Genomic DNA, 26,384 nt, shown 5'->3' on the forward strand with positions numbered 1-26,384 from the left:
TGCAGCTTTTTGCTGCATCTTTTCATCTTGAGTCGTTTCCTTTAGCCGAGGGCATTCAAGTTAAGTTAAAAGGATAAATATTTGGTCTAATTCTTTGATATTTTCTTGGGAATTGTCATCAAAAACTATCGATATGAGTGGTCGTTGTTTTAACGTCAACAGGTGACAGGGAGGAACACTTGAATGCAGCACCAGCACGTAAAAGAAACCCCTCCCTGCAATTACTGTAACTATATTAACAATACTTGGAAGTGTTTTGGTAGAGTTTCCCAGTGAATATCAACTATATCGTATTGGGAAATATTGTACACATTTATGTGTGAAATGGTGAATAATTTTTAAAGGTTGCTGTTAATGGCAGCCAGATGTTCAGGCTTCCTACATGTGGTCCACATGACATGTCATGTGACCACGTCCCAAACTGGATGCTTGTTTTGATAGGATAGCGCCACTCCGTGGATGCGGATAACAGCAACATTAGTATTATTACTACATTAACGAAAACAATAATAATAATAATAATAATAGTCATAATAGTAATAATAATAATGTCCATCCATTGTGGAATTTTCTAACCAACACGTTAGCTTTTACGCATATTACATGCGGTGCTGTCTGAACTCATCATCAAACATTTGATCAGTGATGACATGTCCCAGATACTTAGTTTTTCAGGAGAAACAATTCGCCCTGACAGGTAAAATATGTAAATTAAAGCCCTTTGCCACCTTTTGCTCTGCAGATGATAACAAAACACTTTTTGGCATTGTATCTTTACTATCTTACATCAAATTGAACATCATACTCAGCGCATATCATAAACAGCTGTTGAAATGCAGCAATGCTAGTAGATCAGCATACATGATTTACCAGGGTGTCACCAGTACTCACACATTCTGTTTTACAACCTCTAAGTTATGGGATAAATCATCCATGTACACATTGAAGAGATGTGGTGAAAGTTAACGAACTGCAAACTTATATTGAGCATTGGTGAGCTTCTTAAGTTCCAACAGGCCCTGCTCTGAGCCTACCTGCCCGGGAGGCCTATATTAAAACACATAATGCTGTTTTATGACAAAAAAGTAAAAGGTTTAATATCATAGTTAGCTTCTTTAACATAATGCATAGTTTGAACATGACATGTATAGCAATACAGTAGAAAATGTATGTAGATATATTGTATGTAGATGTATATAGATATAGAAACTATAGAAATTCTATACTTAAATAACAATAATAGGTGTAATTTGACCTAAATATTTTTAAACCAACAGGTATTAAAGAATCAAGAATCGATTTTTTAACTATACATCTACTTTAAAATTGTAACTGGATACAGATGATTTTATTTTGTGCAACCTCTTGACAAAATAAAATAGAGTAAATGAAACCATCATTTTTTTTCAGTGTACACTTTTCACAGTTCCCAAATTTGAGATACTGTAAATATTTACCTCCTCATCCACATTTTCCAAGTAATTAAAAACATTCAAGTCTCACTTTTTGCATTTCAACAATTCATTTTACAGCTATAATTCAGCTTTTTAGAATTCACACTTAAACTGATTCCTTAAAGAGGAAGTGTTGACTGAAAATGACACCACAGGTGCTCAGGGCTCAGGTAACGACCAATCAGAGCTCACCTGTTTTCTGAAGCTGAGCCATGATTGGTCGTTCTCTGAGCCCTCAGCAACCATGATGTCATTCTCAGTCGACAGAAGTGACTAAATGACTGACACCTGAGATGGCTAAAAACGGGTGGATTAACTCATATTCCGCAAATACAATATTAATCAGATTGCCTTGTTTCAACCAGTAGGCCGGCATAGAACATATTCTGGGGGGGAAAAGTATGTTTGGCTTCCTCTTTTAAAAAAAAAAAAAAAAAAAAAAGTAGCCCAATTGCTGCTTATTGATTGATTGAATGCGTAGTCGGTCCTGATTCTCCTTCTGTACTTTTCTTTTGCCGCACCTGCTTGCAGATACTCAGAAAACCTTTGATTATCAACAAGTCCGTCACGGTTCACTCACATTTTATGGTTCAAACGTACTCAACTCAGACTTTGAAACATACTGTAAATGTCAGCAACGTGTAAGCAACACACAACCTAGACAAATTAACTTGTGGTGAAGAACATGAAGTAGGCCTATACGTCAAGATTTTCTTTTTTTTTTTTCCTTTTTATTTTTAAATTACCAAGAAGCATACCAGTCAACAGAGCTACCCTGAAAAAAAAAAAGGTTTAATTTACTCAATTTTATTTTGTCAAGTGCTTGCACAAAATAAAACCGTCTGTATCCAGATACATGTTTAAAGTAGATGCATAGTCTGCTTTAACAGAACTATCTGGATTCAGATGATTTTATTTTGTGCAACCACTTGACGAAATGAAATTGAGTCCTGAAAAAAACTATGGGTGAATTTACACAATTATATTTAGTCAGGTGGTTGCACAAAATAAAATAATTTGAACCCAGATATATTTTAAGTTGACTATACAGCTACGTAAAAAATGTATCTGGACCCAGATTTCATGCAAACACTTGATGAAATAAAATTGAGTAAATGATGCACAGCATTTTTTTCAGTTTACTCTTACTGTTACTGTAATCCACTTATTATATGACCTGTTATACTACCCGTTTTTCTTGAAAATCCAAAGAACAAGTAAAATAAATGGTCATTCTTTCAAAACTGAAAACTAAATTGTGCTCCAGTTCTGGTATGAACCAGACATTTATTATAATATATTTGTTACTTGAACCCCACACAGTACAACAAACACTTGTTTTTTTCTTCTTTTTTTTTTTATTTATTTTTTTTTAAATCTAGAGAATCACAGATACAGACGCCAATAGAGACAGCCCACACCAAAATAAATCACACCATCTCGAGCAAAAATGGATGACATGATTATTTGCCCCATAGACATTTCATTTGACAATATTTTCGTTTTCAATTAAACAAACAGCTTATAGACTAGATTGTGATGTTTTCACAAAGTAAAATAGATCCCGGGCGTCCTTGTTTCTAACCGGATTCGTCGCGACTAGCATTGACGTATGTTCCGGTTATCAGAAGGTAACAATAGTGACTTTGACATGATAGTTCTTCCAGTCTAGCGGACTACTGGAAAATTGTGACCGTCAATGGCAATGGAGGATGTTTGCTCAGCCGAGATGTCAAGTCATGGGTGGACAAGTTCTGAATAGGGGTGGAATTATGTAAAATAGGTAATAGCTACAGTGTTACAATACTGTATTGTAATCTTGGGAATTTTCGAATATGGCTCACTTGCAGACACGTTTTCAGAAATAGGAGGACAAAAATGTACTTGCTTAAATTCATACTTGGTGAGTTGGCAGGCACCCTAGAGATCACTCAATTATTTTCATACCAGTGATTAAAAAGTAAATTGTACTAACAATATGGCCCCTTTTCTATAGTGATACATGTGGTTGTTAGGGCTCAATATCAAATTTTATTTTTTCATTTTTAAACAAAACAAAAAAAAAAAATTTCACTCATGATAGCAAAATAAAAATGCTATCTGCTATCATAATAAAAGGTTGTGTTCACATCACCTTGACATCCAACAGTCTGTCTCAATATAGGCCGACTGCGAGAAAGTTCCTTCACGTGTGACTGTGAGACTGACCCTGCCATGTGCGCACGTGAGATGAGATGGGACTTTCATAACCCGCAACGAGCAAATGATTCATAGGACAGATTGTGTATTCATTGCTAGGTTAACGCTTGAGGCACCTTAACATTTGGTGAATGTTTTAGCTCTTCAGGAACAACAATATAATGTTGTACTTTAAAACACATTAGCTCTTTTCAATAATTTCCAATCTAACTATAGGTATAACATTTGTTCTTTTTTTCATAACCACTGCATTTTTAAGGGATAAACATAAAATGTGTGTTAGGGGCTTTGGTAGTTCAATAATTCAGAACCTCGCCAATTTTAATGGATTTTTATTTTTAGAGCAATGGCAGTTTATTTGGAAAACGCACAATCAAGCTCTTAGGGATGCAAGATGGACCTGGTCATTAAAGTGTTAAAATATCCAATATATTCATATTTGATTTGACATTGAACACTCCCTCTCTTTTCAACAACTTCAGAGCCAACTACAGATGAAGACAGGTTGAATTATTTTTTTATGAATTACAACCTGGAATAGGTCGATAACTCATAACCCTGATGCAAAGATTATTTTAAAAACAATTTCACGTCAAGTCAAATTTATTTATGTAGCCCTTAATCACAAGAAAGTCTCAAAGGGCTTCACATGCCCATAGTTAACAAAATATTAACAGCATCCCCTGATATTAACCCCAAGGAGGGCAAGGAAAAACTCAAAATTCCCCAGTCGGGGAAAAATGAGAAACCTTGAGAAGGGACCACAGACGGGGGAATCTGCATAAGCCAAAGACTATTCCGATGTGCATTTTGCATGCACGTCATCCACGTTTGGTGCACTGGCTGGAAAGAGGAGTTTAACGTTAGGTTGATAAGAGAAATTAGAATCACAAGTGAGACTGTTCAGTCTTCAGCATATAAAAATCCAAATGACCATTCAACAGTTTTAGTCTACGTGCCAAATATGTCCCCACACATAGTGGTGGCGTCTGCGAGCTTCTTCACTTGAGATCTCATCATTTGTAGTGCTTGGCCTTCCACAGTGAACTGTTGCTCTCATCAACTTCTCTTGCAGACTCGAAACACGCATGTGAATAAACTTGCTCGGCCACGGGGGTGTCTTGACGCTGAAATGGGAGAGCTGAAAAGGCGCTTTCATATTGGCTCTGTGGCAGAGCATGTGTCTGCATATGCAGGAGGCCCTCCTTGGATCGCCAAAAACAGCAGAGGACATTTGGTCTTTGCTTTCAATTTTTCACACCCACGCACAAAATTTATTCTAGATCCCAGGCACACAAAATTTCAGCTTGAACACATTATTCTAGATCACTCCCATTTCATCACGATAGCTTTCACTATCCTTTTTTTTTTTTTTTTTTTTTTGCAGGCTTTTTTCAAAGTAAAAGCATTTGTATCCAAAATGTCTTTACTTTTTATTTAAAGCTCTATCTTGTGGTATCGCGGTTCATTCGCCCGGTTTGTGTGCGTGCAGGGAGTGGGGGTGAGTTGGCCCTGCGTGACGATGCGAGTGTGAATGGTTTTGTGTGCCTCTTGCCCTGTGACTGACTGACAACCAGTCCAAGGTGTGGACCCCTGTGGCATAGTGCTTCCTCCCAACGTCGCCATCACATAGTAGTGGTCACATCCTCCCTCCTTTGACCTAGTTGTTGTCAAACCCAATTTAGGTAGGACCAACATTGAGGGAATTCGGTTCGACTTGATTCACGCGCAGCGCAAATATTTTTAAGAGTCCGAAAACGGGACGAATAATAGATGTCGTCCGGATCGCTCGTCTTGGTGGGTCCGCTGTCGCCGCGCAGTCCACAGTCAAACAAAATGTTTTCTTCACATGCCAATAAAATGGAAAACGTCATTGACGTGCTCACGGCTATCATCGGTATTTGCCGTTTTAGATTCATTTAACCGGTGGATACTTCAATACATACAGTGAAGCAACACGTCAACAACACACGATACATATAAAAAATACTCACAGGCATATATTTTTCATCTTCTACGGAAAATGATTAAATGCCCTGCATATTTAAGCGACCACGTGGTCCCGGTCCACCCCTCGTCGGCGACAGCCAATCGAGTCGAGGACGTAATCTTCACGTCACAAGCATGGCGGCGCACGAGCTGACACGCCGCCAAAAACAAAGGAAAAATATCAAACAGAAACGACAGACACACACGCACGGCGTGATGATTGGTGAAATGAAAACAATATGGGGGCACATGTCATTGCGTCTGTGGCAAGGTACACAACTGTGTTTTATTTATTTTTTTTCCTTACTTAGCCGCGTGTCAGGAGGAGCGCGGCACCTGCGCGTCACGTGGTACAGGTTGAGTCTGTTCTCGACGTCGTAAAAAAAAAAAATAATAAAATAAAATCTGTATTTTGGTGGGAGGCTGAAATGGATTAATGGCATTTCCATTCATTTCAAAGGGGAAAGATTTGAGATATGAGTGTTTTGAGTTACAAGGGTGCACACGGAATGAATCCAACTCTTATCTCAAGGCATCACAGCACAATATTCATCTTTCTAATTTTTTTGTTGTTCTTAGGGACAGATTTTTTGTTTCAGCCTGGATTGGAAACCGTTTCGGTTCCTCCTTTCTTCAAATGAGATGAGGGGGTCAAGTCCAATAAGGACCTCGTTTCTCCTCAGCGTGATGTGAAACCCATACTTGGCGTCCATCATTTAGCGGGTAGGACCGTCATCGGCTACTCGAGTTCCGCACTCCATCATTGTGCGGTAAGGCGAGGAGCTCCTGGATCCTCTTCAAGTCGTGCTCCGTCCCCTCTGCCCGTGAGACCACGCTCAGGTCGCCTATCAACTCATCTGTCAGGCCGAGCCGTGCCGTCCTGATGATTGACAAGTCCCAAATCAAGGCTTTGTCTATTGTCCGTGTGACGATTATCGGATCCAACTCACCACTCCGCAAGTTTCGTCTCATAAGTCTCCCTGCGCTCTCGCCTCCTCCTTTCTCGGGCATTTTCTCCTGTCAGCGAGTGCATGCTGATGATCAGAGCGCCCGTAGGAATCCTACAAATACAATTCATTTATGCTTTGATGCTCTGTTCGCTTGATCCTGCTACGTGCCTCAATTTTCCACCTGTAAGATTCTTTTAAAAAAAAAAAAAATTTCATGCACACATATTTATTTATGAGCGATTACTTTGTCAACTTTTCGCAACGGTTGGCCTTATAAGCGGGCTGCAGACAGTGCGTCACTAGATGGCGGCCGCGGCATTCGCAACAGTCGGCCAGCATCGTTTCAAAGACGCTGGAGCCCCCACCGCTATCCGCAGGGATAGGGGCAGGGCCGGCCTGCGAATAGCAAAAATCCACGTCTGATTGACGCCCATTCAAAATTGAATTGGGAAAAACAAAAAATATTTTTCAACCCCCCACCCCCCACCAAAAAAAAAATTGCTGTTTTCTACAAAAAAAAACAGGGGTTGGCTCTATATCTATCCATCTACAGTTTTTTTTTTTTTTTTTTTCAAACACACACAAAGAGGTGAATCTGCCGATGCTGAGCCACAAGTACGTGAGGCTTTACCGTACGGGTATCCGTTGTGCTATATACTTGCATTTTTTTTTTTTTTTTTTTTTGTGCAGGTAAAAAGGCATACGTGCGGACATCAAATTGTTCCAAACAGTGGACAATCCCACTTGTGCGCGCTAAAATGCGGCGAAAGAGGAGGCAAATCGGCGCAAGGGAAGCATTAGTCCACATTTGAAGGAGCGGAGAGGCTGGAATCACGGCGACGGTAGAAAGAAAAGGGGCAGCTGCTGCCTTGGCCCGCCTCTCCGCTCCATTAGCCAAGCCGCAGCACTACTCCATGCACATGAGCGCCTCTGGCAGCCGGCACAGGGTTGAGGACGTGGGTCGGGGGGGGGGGGGGGGGGGGGGGCACACTCAGCTGGGGCACAGAGGGTTGCTGGAAGGGCCGCAGCTGGCTGCCAGAGTGCTCGTTGCTCTCGAGCTCCGTGAACATGCACAACAAACACGAGAGTATAAACATGGAGGAGTTCATGGCGTAAGCCGCAAACGGACGAGCGCAGGACGACGGGCTGCTTACCCGAGCGCGGCTCCAATGATGGTGCCTGCCACCAGGCCTCGCGGGCCCAGGTTTAGTCGGAAAAGACCTCCGGTCACAGCTAGACACGACACACACACACACACACACACACACAAATTCATTTTGGGGAGTTTTTCAATCACATAAATGGGAAGAGGCTTTAATATCGTCAATAGAGATGAAGAAAGGCCGCGACATTTTGATCACAATGAGCCTTTACCGGGGGGGGGCTGTACGGGTGTGCGTCCCTCCAACAACAAAAAAAAAAAACGATACGCGCCTGGATGCATCGGGTGCCATACGATTCAAGACCGATCGCATTCGGTTCGATGCCGATTTGATTCAAAATGGCACAGCTCGGTTTGAGAATTGTACAGCGTTGTCGTGAGTTTCTTGTCGTTTTCCATACGTATGAACTTGTCAGGACAGTAAATGTGGCATTTCGTTCAAAGGTATGTCCCTTCACTGGGAGTGATGCATCTCGATATATTTTGAAGTGGACTCAGTGTGGAACGCCGCTAAACACTCGCGCGGCGTGCGGACCGTGGGGTTCCGCCTTCAAAAGGGGCCGATGTTTGGTTTCGCAGTGATTTCAAATTTGAATGGCAGTCGCATAATGTGACAAGGTTGTAAATTACAGCCAATCAAATTGGGCAGAAGATTTCACACAGGCAAAAAATCTATTTAAAAAAAACAATCAGTCGCCCACAAAGTGATAAAAATCCATTATAAACAGTACACATCTTGTGTTTTACAAAAATTCTTAACCATCCTTCTAATTTCATATGTACTGGTGGATGAAATCGCAAAGCTTGTAATAAAAATATCTGCGAGCGGCATACATGCCACACAGGTTCAAATTCAATGCACGGGAATGAGCCCCTCAATTCGATACATCCCAATTTTTCGTCTTTATTCTTGCCTGTGTCCGCAGCAATCGTTGTTGACTGACACGCCGTCATTTTATGGATTAAAAAAAAAAAGCGATACCGTGCAACATATCGTATGAGGAGCCTCACAAAGTAATACAGGCTGTCACAGTTCAGACAGCAAAGAGTCCGGATGCTAAATCAGCCGCTGCGCCAAGGGGGGAGTGGCCAACCGTCAATTCCTGCGATGGTCGCATCCTAGCCGGATTTGGAAGCATCACGCAAGTGTGCGGCAGTCATTTGGAGCGAAAGCTCCTGCTAGGCTCAAAACTAGTGTCTTTTTTTTTTTTTTTTTTTTCTTCCCTCTATTGTTCTTGTGCGAACGTAACCTAAAACAGCACAATTTGGAGGTTGACCAGCATCTTTCTCATGGATTTATCGTATTCAACATTCGTGTTTCCCCCGCACTAATCAACTAACGTTAGAGCAGGTAGCGTTTAATTGTCCAACCAAGGGGATCTAACGTCGCGAACAATATGAACGGCCATCGGGTGCACGGCATGAACTCACCTCCAGCTGCAGCAAAATTGCTGAGCGCGTACTCGTCGCGGTAAACCGACAGACCTGTGCTGACACAACTGGAGGCGGGACAGAGAAAACATATGGCGGCACAAAATGACCGTCGACTTGATATGTCAGAAGTTGCTGTGATGATGTTGGCATCAACACACACACACACACACACACACACACGGGATCATGTTACCGATCTTACTTGAAGAGGGAAACAAAAGCGGCAACCCTCCAACTCCATCGGAGGCCGTACCTCACAAAACCTCGGATGGCTGCATTTTGGGCCAAACGCTGATTTGACGAAACACACAGAAAAGAAGAAAATAAATACAAAATCAACAATCACCTCCCTTGTAATGGTCGCGTGCAATGCGAACTTGAAGAACTTTCATCGCTCAATGCTGACTCAATATGCTGCTTCGGACTTTGTGGCTCAAGCTACCCGGATTTCAAAGGTGAATGAGTCCGACTTTTTTTTTTTTTTTTTTCTTTGAATTGCGGATTCCCTTCCACATTGCAGCTCCCCCAAATGCTACTGTGCATTGTTTTCAATGACTTTCTGCAGTACATTACAAATCATCCTCGTCATGCATACAGCACGGCGGATTCATTTCCAAAGCGGTACCCCAACACCATCATGAATTACAGTGGTGGATGTACGAGACAAGTTCCACTGTCCCCCAACTTTTTTTTCTGCCGGGGACCAGCTCATGGGGGGCTGCTGAATTCTGACGTACGTATATTTATGATCGGGGGGGGGTTTATGTTCCGCCAGGGGCGGAGCCATGGGTGGGCCTAGGTGTGCACAGGCCCACCCAGTGAGATTGATGAAAAAATATATACTTTTAATTTTTTTGCAACTTATTAAATTATTTTTTAATTTGTGTTTCATTGTGTTTCTTAAAATGTTGTTATTATTGTTATTTATTATTTATATTATCAAGAATGGCATAATTGTGGTTGTCTAAGGAAGATCTGAACTTTCTATTATTCAGTTTGTCATTTCATTTGATTATACGACGTGTCGGGACAGGAGGATTGTGCGAAGTGAGAGAAATATTCAGGCCCACCCTGATTTTTCCTGGCCCACCCATTAGCAACATTCTGGCTGCGGCCTTGTGTTGCGCCACAAAAAAAATATATATATCACAACTCAGTATTTTGCAGATTTTTTTTGATCATGACAAAACAATGAACGTATTGCTTTGGCACCTGGTGGATTCTTGGTATCGAGAAAGTATTTAAGAGACATGCGCACAGTTCTTTGGACCAGGTATGGGCTGCCGGGGGCCCGCACTCTGAGTGGCCCCTTGATTGATTTTGTTTTGGGATTAGTTGCGGATTTTGCGCAATCATCCAGACTATGTTTACATGCAGTCAATAACCCTTTCAAAACCCGAATATTGGCAGTATTCAGGTTATGAAAGGCCATGTAAATGAGCGCAAAAAAACCCAAATATGCTCTTGTTCAGGTTTTTAAAAACCTGTATAAGACCCCTGGGTTACCCCTTTTCAAACCCACATATTTGGTTATATAAATGCAATTGGGTTACCGCGATAGAGTTAAAATCATACCAAAACCGCACACCCAACAATTCACAAACAAACTCAGTGTGTTTTGCAAGTACAAAATATCATTTTCAAACTAATGCCTTGTTTTGCACATAAGAAATGTACCTATCAAAAAAATACATCCTGCTTCAGAAACAAATACAGTGTGTTTTACAAATACAAAAAATTCATTTCAAGTTGAAAAAAAAAAAATCCTTCAAGTACAAAATCAGAACCCTCAAGTACTAAAAAAATCCTTCACGTACAGAAAAGCAATTCCGCCATGTTTTCCCCTCCAATATTTATTCAAGTCCGCCAACAGGAGAACTTACGTTACCCATGGACGCTGATACCGATGAAGTTTCTCACAATGAGCAGGTGGCCCAGCAGGCAAAGTTTTCTTTTTAGCTTAAAATGGCTTACCTAACTAGAACACGACATCATATCCTGGTCGATTATTTCGCCCTTTGGTGCTGTGAATAGTAAATCTTTGTGGCAGATGCCGGATGCTATACTAGCGAGCTAGCTGGGGAGACGGTCCCTTCGTCACACATCAGCCGCATGGGCTCAGATATGAATGGACTAACAATTGGCCCCTCATTGGCCCGAAGCCTAAGGGCAGCCATCTTACATTACCTGACAACTTTGGTTCAGTTTTCATTGAAAAAAGAAAAATGGTTATCGGTGCGTGTTTAAGGCTAGAATCGCCGTATGGAATAATGAAAGCCTTTCAAAAGAACGAATGTTGCCGTTTGCATCAAACATTCAGTGTATATTATCTCAATATGGTGAATCGTGGTTAGGTTTATATTTCAAATTTTGTCCCCTAGGGCTTTGTTTTCATTTCATCGTTGACGGACACATTTTTGAGTCGCACTTGGACATAAACCGTATAAGAGAAAGCTTTGCATTCTTAACTATGAAACGCGCATGTAGCGTGGTACTTCTTAAAGCGGAAGTTAACCCAAGCAGATTTTTTTCAAGAATATGTTCCCAGCAGGCCCACTAGTTGAAACACAGCATTCTGATTAATTTTGCGTTTGTGGAATATAAATTAAGTAGCAAAATGCACTTGTTTTTAGCCATCTCCGGGGGTGGCCATTTTGTCTTCTGTCGACTGAAAATGACATCACAACTTCTTACAACGACCAATCACGGCTGACCTGTTCTCTGAATCTGAGCCGTGATTGGTCATTGTGAGCAGTTGTGATGTCATTTTCAGTCGACAGAAGACAAAATGGCCGCCCCCGGAGATGGCTAAAAACGAGTGGATTAACACTCATTCCACAAACGCAATATTTATCTGAATGCCCTGTTTCAACTAATGGGCTTGCATAAAACATATTCTTAAAAAAAATACGTTTGCGTTGACTTCCGCTTTAAAAACAAATCTATTGTTGGTGTTTCTTTGAGAGTGCCGTGGCAGTCAAATGTTGGGCGTCAAGATCATAGAAAAATAAAAAAAAGGCATATCAAGCTTTGCAGCGCTCACTCACCACTGCTTCCACGCGGCTGCTGTAGATTTCTGCCTGGCTCAGCTGGATGTACCGCTGCTTAGCATGGCGAGCCGCTGGTAGTCCTCCGTAGATCAAGCCCGCTAGGGAGGCAACAAGCCCACTTTTTACCACATTGGTCACCTCCTCTGGGTAACCCTGGGTCGCACTGAGGGGAAGGCATACAGTGGGTTAGAGGTCAAGGTCAATGTAGCATTTAAAAAAAAAAAAGTTGATTGGATTCTTTAAAATTGCCTCTAGGTGTGATTGTGAGTGCGGATGTTTGTTTGTTTTATATACACTTTGCGTTTTACTTGGAGAAGAGTGCGAGCCAGAGTCTTTTTGCTTTTGATGCTATAAGTCCCTCATTTCTTAATCTCTTAAGAGAGTGAAAACAGGTGCTAAGGAACAATGTGTGTTTCGATATGTTTGAATGTTTTACATCAAGTGAGAGGGGTACATTTTTTGTTTTCTGTATCACAGTTTTTCCCCTTAGGACGGGCGTGTGTGGAACAATACGTATTGCCTGCGATAAATGGGCGTTTACTAAATGTTTCTCAATAAATTGTTTCAGTGGCTTAAAGTGAGAGAAGAAAACTGTCAAATAAAAAAAAGGTCCGGACAAAATCACTCACTCTTTTTGAAAGAGATCCTTAATGCGGTCCCAGCCCGTGTCTGGGAATTCTGGCTTGCCTATGTTATTTGGCAAGGTGCTGGCAGTGATGGGGTGTGGAGGAGCTGCACAGGTGGAGGAGGGAGACGAGGGCATCTGTGCAGGCTGGGCAGAAGCCACGTCAGCTGCATGGACCCTAGGGAGCAGGAGGCAGAAGCGAGGAGTTCTGGCGCTCTGGATAAGGCCCTGAACTGGCCTCAACGTGCCCCGAGGGGCCGAATCTGCCAGTCGTCTCCGAAGGGTGAAGCCTGTTGTGGGCTGCTCTGGATGCATCACGCTTCAGCTGGCGTCAAGGCTGCGGCACAGAGGCACAAACACATGGCTTAACAGTTTAACAGTTGCAGCAGCAGCTTCAAGCCCACCCCCTTTTGCCTTAAGGCAGAAGAAACCCTGGCACAGGCAAGACAGGCTGTCCAAATAAGCAGATGTCAAGTGGTGCAAGGTCTTTAAAAACATGCAGGCTCTCAGCTATACTATTACTCTATAGTCTCTACGTGGCCTTTCAGTGGACAGGGTAGTACTGTTTGTGTTTGGTTTGTACAATATTAAGTGTATTAATACCAAATAAATATGGCATGATGAATTCATCCTTTTTTTTTTTTTCATATCACTTAAATAGCAGAGAATGTATTGCTGGAGCGGAGGTAAATAATGTATCCGCTCAGGACCGATTCCTGCCATAAATGGAAAAAAAATAATCAGTGAGCCCATGCAAAAAGGTCTGTAATTACCCATAGATGCCTCAAGATGACGGCAAAATACTTTTTTTTTTTAAATACTGTAGACAAAACTATGGCCTGGGTCCCGACTTGACTTAATTAAATGAGGTATGACCAAAATGAAGCTCCTCCATCTCAAATCCAACATAGGCGTTGGCAAAAGGACGCCACCAGATGGCGCCAAAGTACTATTTAAAATGAGACATGGCTTTGGCCTGAACAGCACATTGACAGATTTTCTGGGAATAACAACGATTAGCTTCATAGTTATTGTTTGGCAAGATTTCCAAAAGGAGCAGTCTTTTGAAAATAGGAGAAAGATTAGGAAAATTATAGGACTACAAAAAAGGTCAGAGCAAAAATAATCTCGATTCGCAAATCAGTACATTTTCACTGCTTTTAAAGGGTAACAACTCTAATATTTACAACAGAACGGGCTTGCCCACTGATCCAAAACTAATATGTAAGTGATGTGTACTACTATGCAAGGGTACTCCACTATGCAGCAAGACCCTATGCAGCAAGAGAAAAAAGAATAACTAAGACAGAAAATGCTAGCAGTAAGTGCCTTCATTGAAAGGCTACGCCTGACTACCGGTAGGATAACGTGAGCAATGGAAAGCTAATGTATTGGTTATCTTAAAAAAATTAAACGTACCTCGAATAGGTTACAATCCAGCCCCTTGTGTGTGCAGGGGTTCGTTTTAATCAATTGTTGTTACTGCCATTTCCCTTTGGACACTTGTTTCGTAAAATCGTCCTTGCTACTTCACGACCTCTCAACTTTGGCTTCTTCTTCTTTGGTGTGTATGGCGGTTGACAAACCTGCTTTAAAATGCATTATCGCCACCAACTGGACGAATGTGGACTGAGCGAATGAACACAAATGAATGCATTAAAGAGAGGGGGTACATACATTATAGCCATGTAAAGTTGGCAAAAGTACTCGCAGTCTGTACAAGACTTTGTCATAAGTAGAAGTACTGATTCAACTCCTTAGATAACAAAAAATAAAATCAAAAAATTACATGCCTGAAATTAAAGCCAAAATTTGTTTTTCCCAGAATATTATCTATGCAGGCTCACTAGTCTAAAAGCGTTTGTGGAATATGAGAACTCCATTATCGTTTTTAGCTAGCTCAGGGAGCAGCCATTTTGTCTTCTGTCGACTGAAAATGACATCACAACAGCTCACAACGACCAATCACGGCTCAGGTTCAGAAAACAGGTCAGCCGTGATTGGTCGTTGTGAGCAGTTGTGATGTCATTTTCAGCCGACAGAAGACAAAATGGCCGCCCCCGGAGATGGTTAAAAACAAGTGCATTTTGTTGCTTAATTTATATTCCACAAACGCAAAATTAATCCGAATGCCGTGTTTCAACTAGTGGGCCAGCTGGGAACATATTCTTGAAAAAAATGTATTTGTGTTGACTTCCGCTTTAAGTGATTGATGATGGTGATGATGATTTGAAAAAAAAAAAATCTCTGCACACTAAATAGTTTCCCCTCTTTTAGTAATTTAAAACTAGTTGTACTAAGATAAAAATAACCACATTACATGTTAAAGTTTCAGAGCTAGCTAACATGTATTTAACCTTTATTTATTCAGGTAAGGCAACTAACATTCTCTATTTGCAATGCCGACTTCACCGCAGACAACAGAACAAAACAAAGCAAAATGTAAGTACTGGCTCGACTTTGATGCAATCGAAACTTGTTAACTGACAAACAAAAAATGCTAGATGAGTTAATAACCACGTTTTTTTTCCTCCAGATTACAGATAATTATTTTTGTGCTTTTCTTCTGTCAGAATCTCCATCTTCAACAGCCTCCTCTAGCAACTCCTTGCCCCCCCCTCTTCTTTACATTAGTAGTTCAATGGGAAAAACAATTATTTTAACCTGCAAACCGCATGGGTATCGATAAAAACAGTATCAAACATATTCAAATGCATAAGATCCGAGTAAATGTTAACTTACAGAAAATAGAGGATGTCTGGTCAAGTATGCACCGTACAGTATTAAGTACCACACATTTTTTTTTGTGAAGAAACACAAACTTATTTAAAAAGTTTGGGTGTCCTATACTTGGACACAATAAGTCATCACAGCTTTTTGGTCAGATAAATATGCTGTGTCTGCGGGATATTAACACATTTGTTAAACAAATACAAAACTGTGCACACTATAATGTGAATACTACAACATATTCAACGTAATGTAGTGTAATATAGGCTTTAGCTCCCCATAGGAATAAGAACACGGCTTCTAATAGAAAAAAATGTATTTGGTTAGAAAAAAAAAAAAAAAAAAAAAAGAGCAATTGCTCCATTTACAATCATTGGTTTCCATTAACTACAGCTTGCCGGGTCTTTATCATAACTCAGTATTTCTGGGCTTGGGCATTATTTGACTGTAGTTGTTCCGTTTTTGGGGTTGGTAGGTGAGAAGTTGACTAAACTCTGTGAGGAGTCGCTCCCAGTAGCAGGAAACATCTTGCATTTGCAGGTGCTCCAAGACAAACTCCATACCTCTGTTCAGAGTAAAAGAGAAACAACAATAGCGCCGGTTAATCCTGGCGTCTGTGCAAAAATTGAAAGACTGTTTTTGAGACTCTTCAATTAATTAGTGCCTTCAAAGAAACAATAGATTACCTTATGGCAATTTCTTGTGCGATGGAATCATTGTCTTTGACAAATTGCAGTAATTCTCTGTGAACACATTTTCAACATGTGAAATTCAATACATGCTGCCTGTGTGCATCTAGTAACTGAAATCATTGTAATTCACAAACTGAAAGGCAACTGGACATAAAAAAAAAAAAAAAAAAAAAAAAAATGAGGACCATCACAGGACTTTGAGTGCGTCTTAAAAGTACATGAACCCCAAGTAAACCGACAGTCAATTCAATGTGATAAGACTGGAGGTGCTAAAGGCCAGTTCGGAATTTGCTATTTTTAAAGAAGCATTATGAAGAATGCCTGGCACAAGAGTTCTAAGAATTCCTACAACGAGGGAATCGTTAACTTGCAGGAAGTTGGCAAGGGTTCCAAACGCATCTCTAAAAGCCTTTATGTACATCAGTCCGTGTGGAAATCCTAAAAAAGATGACTGCAAGAGCAAAGCGCATCATTCTTGACAAGGTGAGGAAAAATCCTCAAATATGTTTATGAAAATGTTTCACTTTTTGTTGACATTGACCTTAAGAAAGGAGAGTACCTGACATCAGAGAGATCCTGCTTCACCGGGATGTAGTGCACCCAAGGCTTGACTTGTGGGTAGAAAAACTCTTGCCATTCGTCCCCCACGTGAAACACCAGCGATCCGCAAAGAAAGAGATGTTTGAAACGAAAGCTTGCCGCCACTCCTCGGAAGTTGAATAAATACCTGGAGAGACAAAACACAAGCCGTACGTTTGGGTACCAAATACACAAGCATTCTCATAGCAAACAAACCCTTCTATGTCAACTAAAGGTAAGCATAGAAAATAGAAACTTCAGAAAGCACTGTGTGGAAGACATGTTAACCGGAACACCAATTTGCTGAGGATTCAAAATCAATTTGTAACAAGCCACATCAATTCAAAACTTTTTTTTTTTTTTTCAATGGAAAAAAAAAGCAGGCAAGAAATTTGACTTACTTATACTTGCAGTGCTCAACTAATGGGATTTCTTTGGCTGGTGGTCTCCCAAGAGTGTCCTAAAATAAATGGTCCAACATTTGAAATACAAGCAAGCACTGCATTTTAAATTCACGTAAGAAGAAAAAAAAATAAATAAATAAATAAAAAAAAGAGACTCTGACCTTGTCAGACTTCCAGGCCTGGTTTTTTGTGTATTCTGCATCCACCAACTCTGGCATCTCTCGAGAAAGCAGGATCAGAGGGTCACGCTCTGGACTTGTTCTACCAGCAGACAAAAAAGGGCAATTTGATGGTCTAATAATAAATCCGATCTCCAAACAGTTTACATCAAATCGTCATGGGCATGAATGTCATTCCATTGGGGTTTTTAAGGACTTATTTGAAACATTCCTTTTCCAGCGTGGAAATAATAAAACGCCAATGATTTAAATAAAAAAATAAATAAATAAATACAGGTGCTCAAATTTAAATTTATAATGGATTTTTTTGAACCCACACAGGGTCAAAACTACACATACAGGCTCAGATATATACCTCAAATAGAAATAATAAAGACATTAATGCCCATAATGAATGGATGTAAAGTTCTGTCTGACTCCAACTGCAGACAGAAGGTTGCACACATGACAAATAAAAATGTTGGTAGCGGCAATAACATTTAAAAAAAAAAAAAAAAAAAAAAAAAATCTGAAAATTCATTATTACACAAAAGAACAACTAACCTAGATCCTCTGAAGAATCCTTTGGACTCTTTCTTCTGCCATGGCCACTGAGCTGCAGACCTAAAACATCATTCGACAATCGTACCCGACTTTAAATTGTCAGCAAACGTACCCCGGCTACACAAAGACATGCTGGAGTCTTACTTTTTGAGATCATGCCTCATTAGATCCCATCTTCCAAGTCCAGTGGGATATATGGGCCACACTGCAGGGCCGCCCTCCCAAAACGTCCACGCCGGGTACATGATGTCCTGGTAGTCTGAAGTCTACTCATGCCACACACATACACACGCTTGAACGATTCTAGGATATATTTTTTTTTAAAGTGGAAACTTCCCATGGGAATTGATGGGAATAATCCAACTATGTTTTACTAGTCATGTTTTTTTTTTTTTAATTTTATTTTATTTTACTCTTGGCTGACTGTCAGAGCCCCCCACCCATCCCTTTGCAACCCTAGTTCATGTCCACACTAACCTTACTGAAGGAGAAAATGGGTAAGGTTGGCTGCACCCAATTGGGCACTTGAGGATAATCCCTGACATTTACCACCATCTCCAAATCAGGTAACTTGTCAATCACTTCTAATATGAAATGCTCAACCCCACTGCACCTGAAGACACAAAAAGAAATGAAACCAGTTCAAACACAATTGCGGCTTTGTCCGCTCTGACTGGATGCCTGTTACCGGGCAGAACTGACCTGGCTGGAAACATGCAGTTATGTTCTCTGTACAATTTATGAGCAATGATCTGGTAGTGAGTTCCCATCCCTCTTTGGATTGTCGAAGCCATGACATTTTCTGAAATTCCTCCCTGAAAGGGAGCCAAGTCTTGCTGCAAGACCCTGACGTCGGAAAAACATTCATTGTCCATGTTTTAGAGCAAAAGCAACGTCCTAAAATCATAGTTAGTTTATGTGCATTACGGTAGATCATTGTTTAAATAGCTGATTATCACACTTACTTTAGATGGCAACTACAGTTGGCAGAGTTACACCGAGTATAAACTTTAACAGCCTCAGATATCGTGTCCCTTATTGCCTGTTTTCCTGGAGCAAGAGAGAAAGAGGAGAGAAATGCATGAAAACATCTCCGGGTTGTCCGGCTTCCACATACCGCGTAGTTTCATTGAATTGTCCTTAGGTATGAATCTTTTTTTTTTTTCTTTTTTAATGGCTATGCAGTGGTTATAAAAAGTCTACACACCCCTGCTCAAATACCAGGTTTATGTGATATATGAGACCAAGATACCAAATAATAAAAATTAAAAAAAATTCCACCATTGATGTAATTCATAAACTTATGACGTCAATTGTCTTTTCGAGAAGGGAAGTCAAAATCAAAAACTGAAAATTGCAAAATTTTGCACACCCTCTTCTAACCTGGGATGTGGCTATGTTCAGAATTAGCCAATCACATTCAATCTCATGTTAAATGCGAGTCAGCACACACTAGCCACCATTTAAAGTGCCTCTGACTAACCCCTAATAAAACGAATATGTTCTAAAAGGCTTTTCCTGACATTTTATTACTATCATGAATCATGATGATGCTGCCACCATCATGCCTCCTATATGCTAGGGATGGTATTCTTTTGGTTTTGACCACTAATGTGTTTGCCAAACATACCTTTTGGTATGATAGCCAAAAAGCTCAACCTTGATTTCATCAAAACATAACATATTTTCCGCATGTGTTTTTGAGATTATCTGTCATTTCAAAAGTTCTGTAATTATGCACAACGGCTACATTTGTAACTGGCTAAACATCTGAAGCAGAACTCGCGTGTTGCCAACGATCAATTAAACAAACAGTAGAAAGTAGAAAATTAAATATCTCCTGTGGACTTCTACGAGGTGAAAAAAGTACACGAGTGCAAACATGAAAAGTTGGCCGAATGGTATATTTTAGATGGTTTAGTTCGGAGGTAGCTAGAAGCTGGCTAGCTTGCGAGCTAATGAATGAAAACGAAACTGTTTAATTAAACAAAACAAAACAAAAACGAAGCCACAATACTGTACCTGCTTCACAAAGCAAGGACAAAATGTACACTTGCAGCACAAACACAAAGACCCACAAAGAGAAGCGTTCCATTTTTTTTAAATCCGGAATCTTTGTCTAAAATTAGAAAGAGGCGTGTGTTCATCTGGAATCGACTACTTCTCTCTGAGAGACTGAGCAGGGCAGGGATTACGGTAATGTGCACCACAAAACCTTGCCTACCGTAAAGTTTAATCAATGGGCTCAAACGGGTTCCATAGAAAATTTGACCACTCATTTAGATTAAATTTGGTGAATTGTGTTTCTTTTTAAAATTATTTTTGTATTTTACCAAAATATTTCATGGGGACGCCATGATACAGTAGATATGATAGATAGGTAGTGTTTGATATTTCAGCAGGTCACTCACTTGGGATGTAAACTCAAATATTAGTTCAAAAAAACTATTATCCGATGCGTGTTATTTTTCTTTTTTACTAAAATATTTTATAGGGACGCCATGATACAGTAGATATGATATTTAGTGTTGGAAATTTCAGCAGATCACTCACTTGGGATGAAAACTCAAATATTAGTTAAAAAAAACTATTATCCAATGCGTGTTCGTTTTAATCCTTCAAGAAGGCGTCCAATGTAAATCAAGACTCACACAAATTGATTGAATTTGCTCGTCTATTTCTTTCAATCTCTGAAATGCAGGAATCAGACAAGGTCAGATCTGGTCTTCTTTCCTTACCTCGCTAACACTTACACCCGTTGAGACGAAGTGAGAAAAGGGCGCTGTCGAAGATGCAACCCTCACATATTTAGTGTTGTCCTGTCAGATAAATCTAATGAATGCTTGTTCTGATCTTCTCCATCTATGGTTTATCACTTCAAGGACTAGGTCGTCTGGGCCGGTGACATCCTTGGTCACAAGGTTCTTCTACCTCTGTCAGATATCCCTCAAAGCCACATTCCATTCCACTAGACAAAGCTGTGTGCGCGCGGTTATGCGAAGGCCTGTTGGTGTGTGTTGTAACATAAGACACAAATAGTTTTCCTTCTTCGCTTACTATTGATTGTGATGCGATTGCTTATGTGTAAGCACTTTTAGCTGTTTGTGTGTGATGACTATAAATGTGTAACGCAATTACCGTCTGATCAACATATGCCATAGGTAGATGACTGGTTGGTCTGTCGGTTGACCGAATCTTCATCATTGTCTGTCTTGTATGTGGGTGAGGAGGAGGAGAAAAATGCCTCCCCTGAGATATGACGTGGTAATGGAGAGAGAAGGAGAACAAGCCCAGGTGGATAGAGAAAGTACAGAGCAATAGCTGAGAGGATCACAAAGTGGAGCCACCGTGATCCAATTAGTGCAATTGTTTTGAATGCCATTGCTAGACCTTAAAGTTTGACGTGCGCCGATTACTCGATCCACCCTCACCATCCGACAGCAATGCCGGAAACGCGCCTGTCTCTGCTTTGTACCCTCTGCCTTCATTTCATTTTGCTTTGCGCTGCAGAGGAAGGTCTGGAATTCCCAAACTTTGATGGCAGGGACCGAGTGTTGGATATCAACGAGCGCAGCTACAAGAAGGCTCTCAGGAGATTTGACCTGCTATGTCTGTTCTATCATGAGCCTGTAACTGCCAACAAAGGCCTGCAGAAGCGCTTCCAAATGACTGAGCTGGTCCTGGAGGTGAGAAACATCTGAAACAAAATGCTGTCATCTTGTGATAGTTTTGATGTAGTGCGGAATGGACTTGACTTGCTTAATTTTTGCCACAATAACTTGGGACTTGCTCACAAACGTGAATGTTAAGATTGAAGACTTGCACACATACTATGACTTATTCCAACCTCTGGAAATAGCCTATTATTAACTGATTTAAAGCGGAAGTCAACTCAAACATATATATTTTTTTTTCAAGAATATGTTCACAGCAGGCCCACTAGTTGAAACACGGCATTCTGATTAATTTTGCGTTTGCGGAACATAAGCTAAGCAGCAAAATGCACTCGTTTTTAGCCATGTCTGGGGCGGCCATTTTGTCTTCCGTCGACTGAAAATGACATCACAACTGCTCGCAACGACACAATCACGGCTGACCTGTTTTCTAAATCTGAGCCGTGAATGGCCATTAATGATAATAATAATAATAATACATTTTATTTGTATAGTGCTTTTCATATGACTCAAAGACGCTTCACAGCAAAAATAAGTGAGTAAAATAAAACCTGCTGTTAAAACAAAAACAGTTAAAACCAACAGAAGAAGAAAAAAATAGCAAAGATTAAGCCGTTGTCATTGTGAGCAGTTGTGATGTCATTTTCAGTCGACAGAAGTGACAAAATGGCCGCCCCCCGCGATGGCTAAAAACGAGGGGATTAACACTTATTCCACAAACGCAATATTTATCAGAATGCCTTGCTTCGACTAGTGGACTTGCATAAAACATATTCTTGAAAAAAAAAAAAAAAAGCCCTGTAATGACTGTTCTATGTGAACACCAACTAGCTGACAGCTCAGGTACTGGAGAACAAAGATATTGGATTTGGGATGGTGGACGCTCAGAAGGATGCCAAAGTAGCCAAGAAGCTAGGTAAGCCATTTCACTTGTACGGTATCTCTAGTGTACCTTGAGTGCTCTCCTCTTATAAAACCATTCTTGGTCAGGCCTAGAAGAGGTGGGAAGCCTGTACATCTTCAAGGACGATCGTGTCATTGAGTTTGATGGCGAACTCTCAGCAGACACTCTTGTGGAGTTCCTCCTGGATGTGAGTGTACCAGACGCAGAGCTACCTTGCCTCTGTATATGTTTGTTGATGTTCACCCCACCCCACCCCCCCCCCCCTGCAGGTGCTGGAGGACCCAGTGGAAATAATCAACAACGCGATGGAGCTCAGAGCCTTCGAAAGGATAGAAGAAGACATTCGCCTCATTGGTTACTTCAAAGGAGAGGATTTATGTCAGTTTACCACCGTTTGCCGGCCCTGCTAGCACGCACGCGCTCATTAGCAGCCGATCAGAAAAAAACCCAAAAAACATAATGTCCTCTAATAGCATCATGCTGTCTCCCGATAGGCCTTTAATGGGATCTCCATCTCTCGGTCTCCTGATGTTACTGTGTGGTTTCTCTCACGAGAGGCTTTAAATAGCATCTAGTTCACTAACTAATAGGTCAAACTGCAATTACGATCCGGAGACAAGATGCGAACTGGTGCACTGCGGTCGTGATGTGATATTTCAGTGTCGTCTTGAGCAGCGGCTCTCACGCCGGCGTCTATGAGCCACTCTCTGTCAGTCTGTTGTGGTGACGAAGGAGTACGAGCAGGGCAAAGCTCTCGAGTGCTTGGCAGTCAATACGTTCCCACCCTCGCCCACGCTAGCTGTGGGTCATGACTAAAAGAACAAGATCGTGGCTACTTTGCAGGGTGTCCAAGTGCTCCCTGAGAGATGGGACGAAAGGCTCAGGGAGGGCTCGGAGTCGAGCCACTGCTTCTTTGCATCGAGAGGGGTGGGGCGAAGTGGCTCGGGCAGCCCTTTGGGATGCCTCCTGGGTGCTTCCCTGTTCAGATCTTCCAGGGAGGATCTTACTTCTCTTAACTGGCCTAGAAAGGTCTTGGGCTCTCCTTGGAAGAGTTGGACGAAGCGGCTGGGGAGAAAGACGTCCGGGCTTCTCTGCTTAGATCGCTGCCCTTGCGACTTGACCCCCCCGAAAGGCAGAAGAAAATGGACGGTAATGAGCAGTGTACGTTATATTTAGCGAGTATTAGGATTATGAGAAGGTTGGAGAACCATGATTTAAAGATATTACATCATGGGTGGGTGGATGTTTCGAAAACAGCGTCGCTTTGACTCTGTGCCAGTGTGGAAAAAGTAAGATCTTGATTACGAAAAAACAGCAGACGAGGCAGGTTGTTTTCCTAGCGATCTATTTGATCCGGGAAATAGTCGAACGCAATCTTACTGCTGCGTAGTGCCACTCTGCCAAAAGCGACACTCGGGGCTCCTAACTGTCTCTTCCCGCCTCTCAGACTACAAAGCTTTTCAGGAGGCCTCGGAGCGTTTTCAACCTTACATCAAGTTCTTTGCCACATTTGATAAATCTGTAAGTGCAAAGCAAGTTGTCACATGTAGCGCGCGTGCGGCGCGTGAGTTCCCTGATGAATTTCGATGCGTTCCAGGTGGCCAAACATCTCTCCCTCAAGATGAACGCGGTGAATTTTTACGAGCCCTTCATGGAGGAGCCCGTTGTCCTGCCCGGCAGACCTCTGTCCGAGACGGACATTGTGGACTTTGTCAATCAACACAGGAGGTTAGTGTCTTTCTTTTTACTCGTATCGTTCAGAGCCGGCGCCGGATTTGAAATTCGAGTGCCGCTTGCAGGGCCACTCTGAGGAAGCTCCGGGCAGAGAACATGTTTGAGACATGGGTAAATAGAATTCAACTACTCGTGCTGTGACGCATGCCGAAATGGTGTTGAAAATGGCGACGCATGATTTGTTGACCTCCAGGAGGACGACATGGATGGAATCCATATTGTTGCATTCGCTGAAGAGGAGGATCCAGGTGTGAAAATATTTTCGTCTCCTTTAGTCCCAAAAGGTGGTGATGTGTAAATTTGTTGCGCAACCCAAACCCCACAACCCCACTCTCAGATGGCTACGAATTTCTGGAGATCTTAAAGGACGTGGCCAGAGACAACACCAACAACCCGGATCTCAGCATTGTCTGGATTGATCCCGATGACTTCCCTCTGGTTGGTCCTCGTCAGTGGATTGATATTTAATAACAGTGATCGACAAATGTTTCCTACATTTTTTAAAATCAGAGATGCAAGTTAACTTTTTGAGATGTTTTTTTTTTTTTTTTTTTTGCGCCGTTTCCAAATCTGCCCTTGTTTTTTTATTTTCTCTAGCACATCAGGTTTTCATAATAATAGTAATGTAATTCATTCATATATTTAGATGTTTTTATGAATTAAGGGTTAGGTTCAGCAACAGGTTGAATTTTGTTATAAAACGTCATAGCTATAAATGACAAGGCATGGTAAAATCGGTGTTGCGCAAGTCTTTTATAAGTCAAATTTGAAAACAAAACAATGGAAATATCCTAAAAGGTTGACGTGCTTGAAAAAAGACACTTTGGTAATGAGCATCAAAAATACGTTTAGGGACACATAAATCTATCTCTGATTAAATTTGCTGTTGACCAATGTCTTAGGAGGCCGCAAGCACCACAGGTGGTGTACTTCCTGTACGTCCAAAATCGTGACGTCATGCGCCTCAAATCAGCTTTTCATTTTAGGGCTCGGGACTGAAGATTAAGTCTTGAGATTTACTTACGACTTGCACATACTTTATGTGACTTAATTCCATCTCTGGTAAGCAAGCGCAGCACAATATCGTTCAATTGTGAGCAGCATCTTGTCTCATATTTTCTAGCTCACCACTTACTGGGAAAAGACCTTCAAGTTGGACTTGTTCAGGCCTCAGATCGGTGTGGTCAACGTCACAGATGTAAGCCAAACACTACTCGGCTACATAGAGTGTATAGACCTTAAAAAAGATGTCCCCTGTGCACTCCAGGCGGACAGCGTGTGGCTAGACATGTCCAACGATGAGGACTTACCCACTGCCGAGGAGCTAGAGGACTGGATCGAGGACGTCCTGTCGGGCAGAGTTAACACAGAGGACGATGATGACGACGACGACGACTTTGAAGATGATGGCGAGGACTCGACGGAAGACAGCGACAAGAGCCTTGAACAAGATGATGACATGGATGACTGAGTCGCTTAGCATATTTATTATATCTCTTTACTTCTCTTTCAGATTAGATGTCCTCTTAGAGATCGTATGTGAATGCTGAGAGATTTGATCTCTTCTATAGAGATGACATTAAGGCAACCTAATGCTTAGTAAGTGCAATGACTGTCACACCACATTATTGCAACATTGGCTTTGTTACTGAAGTAGATGTAAAATACTGCACAGAGGTGCCTTGACTTACTACTTTAATTTGTTCCCTGACTATGCTAGTAACTCAAATCAATCATCTCTCAAATAATCTTTCCAATTTTGAAATGAATGGAAATGCCATTAATCTGTTCCAGCATCCCAAAAAAACACCCCACCATAAAAACATTGTAACTTTTTTTTTTTTTTTTAAATCAGTGCACTCTACAGTATTATACTTTATTTTTTTAAAATCCAGTGAAATGACAATTTCATAAAGTAGCAGTAAAATTTTAAACAGTTTCTGCGTCATGATAATTCAATAGGCATTGCGCTGCTCATTTTGACCTCATCCCATAATGCTCCACGTTTTAAGATGAAATCTTTTCCCTTTAATGCATGCTCCAAAATGTAGAGTTGTTTTGTTGTTGGTTAATAAAATGGTG

At 41.2% G+C, this 26,384-nt stretch overlaps 3 protein-coding genes across 5 annotated transcripts; 1 reads left to right on the forward strand and 2 right to left on the reverse strand.

Annotated features, from left to right (window-relative positions):
- Window positions 1-5,894: 5,894 nt before the first annotated feature.
- timmdc1 (translocase of inner mitochondrial membrane domain containing 1) lies at window positions 5,895-14,609 on the reverse strand. 2 transcript variants are annotated; one of them, XM_086036091.1, is made up of 8 exons: window positions 14,283-14,609; window positions 12,868-13,200; window positions 12,236-12,401; window positions 9,391-9,479; window positions 9,186-9,301; window positions 7,747-7,825; window positions 6,593-6,703; window positions 5,895-6,522 (listed from the first exon to the last, which is right to left on the reverse strand). In XM_086036091.1, the coding sequence occupies exons 2-8, from the start codon at window positions 13,176-13,178 to the stop codon at window positions 6,375-6,377; spliced, it is 1,020 nt and encodes a 339-aa protein (XP_085892217.1). In that variant the 5' UTR covers window positions 13,179-13,200; window positions 14,283-14,609; the 3' UTR covers window positions 5,895-6,374. The 2 variants fall into 2 exon arrangements, with proteins under 2 accessions (XP_085892217.1, XP_085892222.1); XM_086036096.1 differs by having other exon boundaries at window positions 9,186-9,253; window positions 14,283-14,591.
- A 577-nt stretch (window positions 14,610-15,186) lies between these two features.
- On the reverse strand, window positions 15,187-20,177 carry poglut1 (protein O-glucosyltransferase 1). The gene is made up of 11 exons (XM_086036175.1): window positions 20,013-20,177; window positions 18,956-19,040; window positions 18,693-18,836; window positions 18,468-18,603; window positions 18,135-18,256; window positions 17,991-18,050; window positions 17,430-17,529; window positions 17,266-17,324; window positions 16,845-17,012; window positions 16,280-16,336; window positions 15,187-16,158 (listed from the first exon to the last, which is right to left on the reverse strand). Exons 1-11 carry the CDS (start codon window positions 20,083-20,085, stop codon window positions 16,002-16,004), a joined length of 1,161 nt encoding a protein of 386 aa, XP_085892301.1. The 5' UTR covers window positions 20,086-20,177; the 3' UTR covers window positions 15,187-16,001.
- Window positions 20,125-26,384, forward strand: LOC147153776 (calsequestrin-2-like). 2 transcript variants are annotated; one of them, XM_086036162.1, is made up of 12 exons: window positions 20,125-20,186; window positions 21,501-21,676; window positions 22,496-22,580; window positions 22,655-22,755; window positions 22,838-22,946; window positions 24,016-24,089; window positions 24,166-24,296; window positions 24,368-24,413; window positions 24,496-24,550; window positions 24,640-24,740; window positions 25,426-25,500; window positions 25,570-26,383. In XM_086036162.1, exons 2-12 carry the CDS (start codon window positions 21,656-21,658, stop codon window positions 25,771-25,773), a joined length of 1,002 nt encoding a protein of 333 aa, XP_085892288.1. In that variant the 5' UTR covers window positions 20,125-20,186; window positions 21,501-21,655; the 3' UTR covers window positions 25,774-26,383. The 2 variants fall into 2 exon arrangements, with proteins under 2 accessions (XP_085892288.1, XP_085892279.1); XM_086036153.1 differs by lacking the exon at window positions 20,125-20,186 and having other exon boundaries at window positions 21,053-21,676; window positions 25,570-26,384.

The sequence above is a fragment of the Filicampus tigris genome, chromosome 1 (assembly GCF_054856515.1).
Source record: "Filicampus tigris isolate MCC_2025a chromosome 1, RoL_Ftig_1.0, whole genome shotgun sequence".
In the NCBI taxonomy this organism is placed as follows: domain Eukaryota; kingdom Metazoa; phylum Chordata; class Actinopteri; order Syngnathiformes; family Syngnathidae; genus Filicampus; species Filicampus tigris.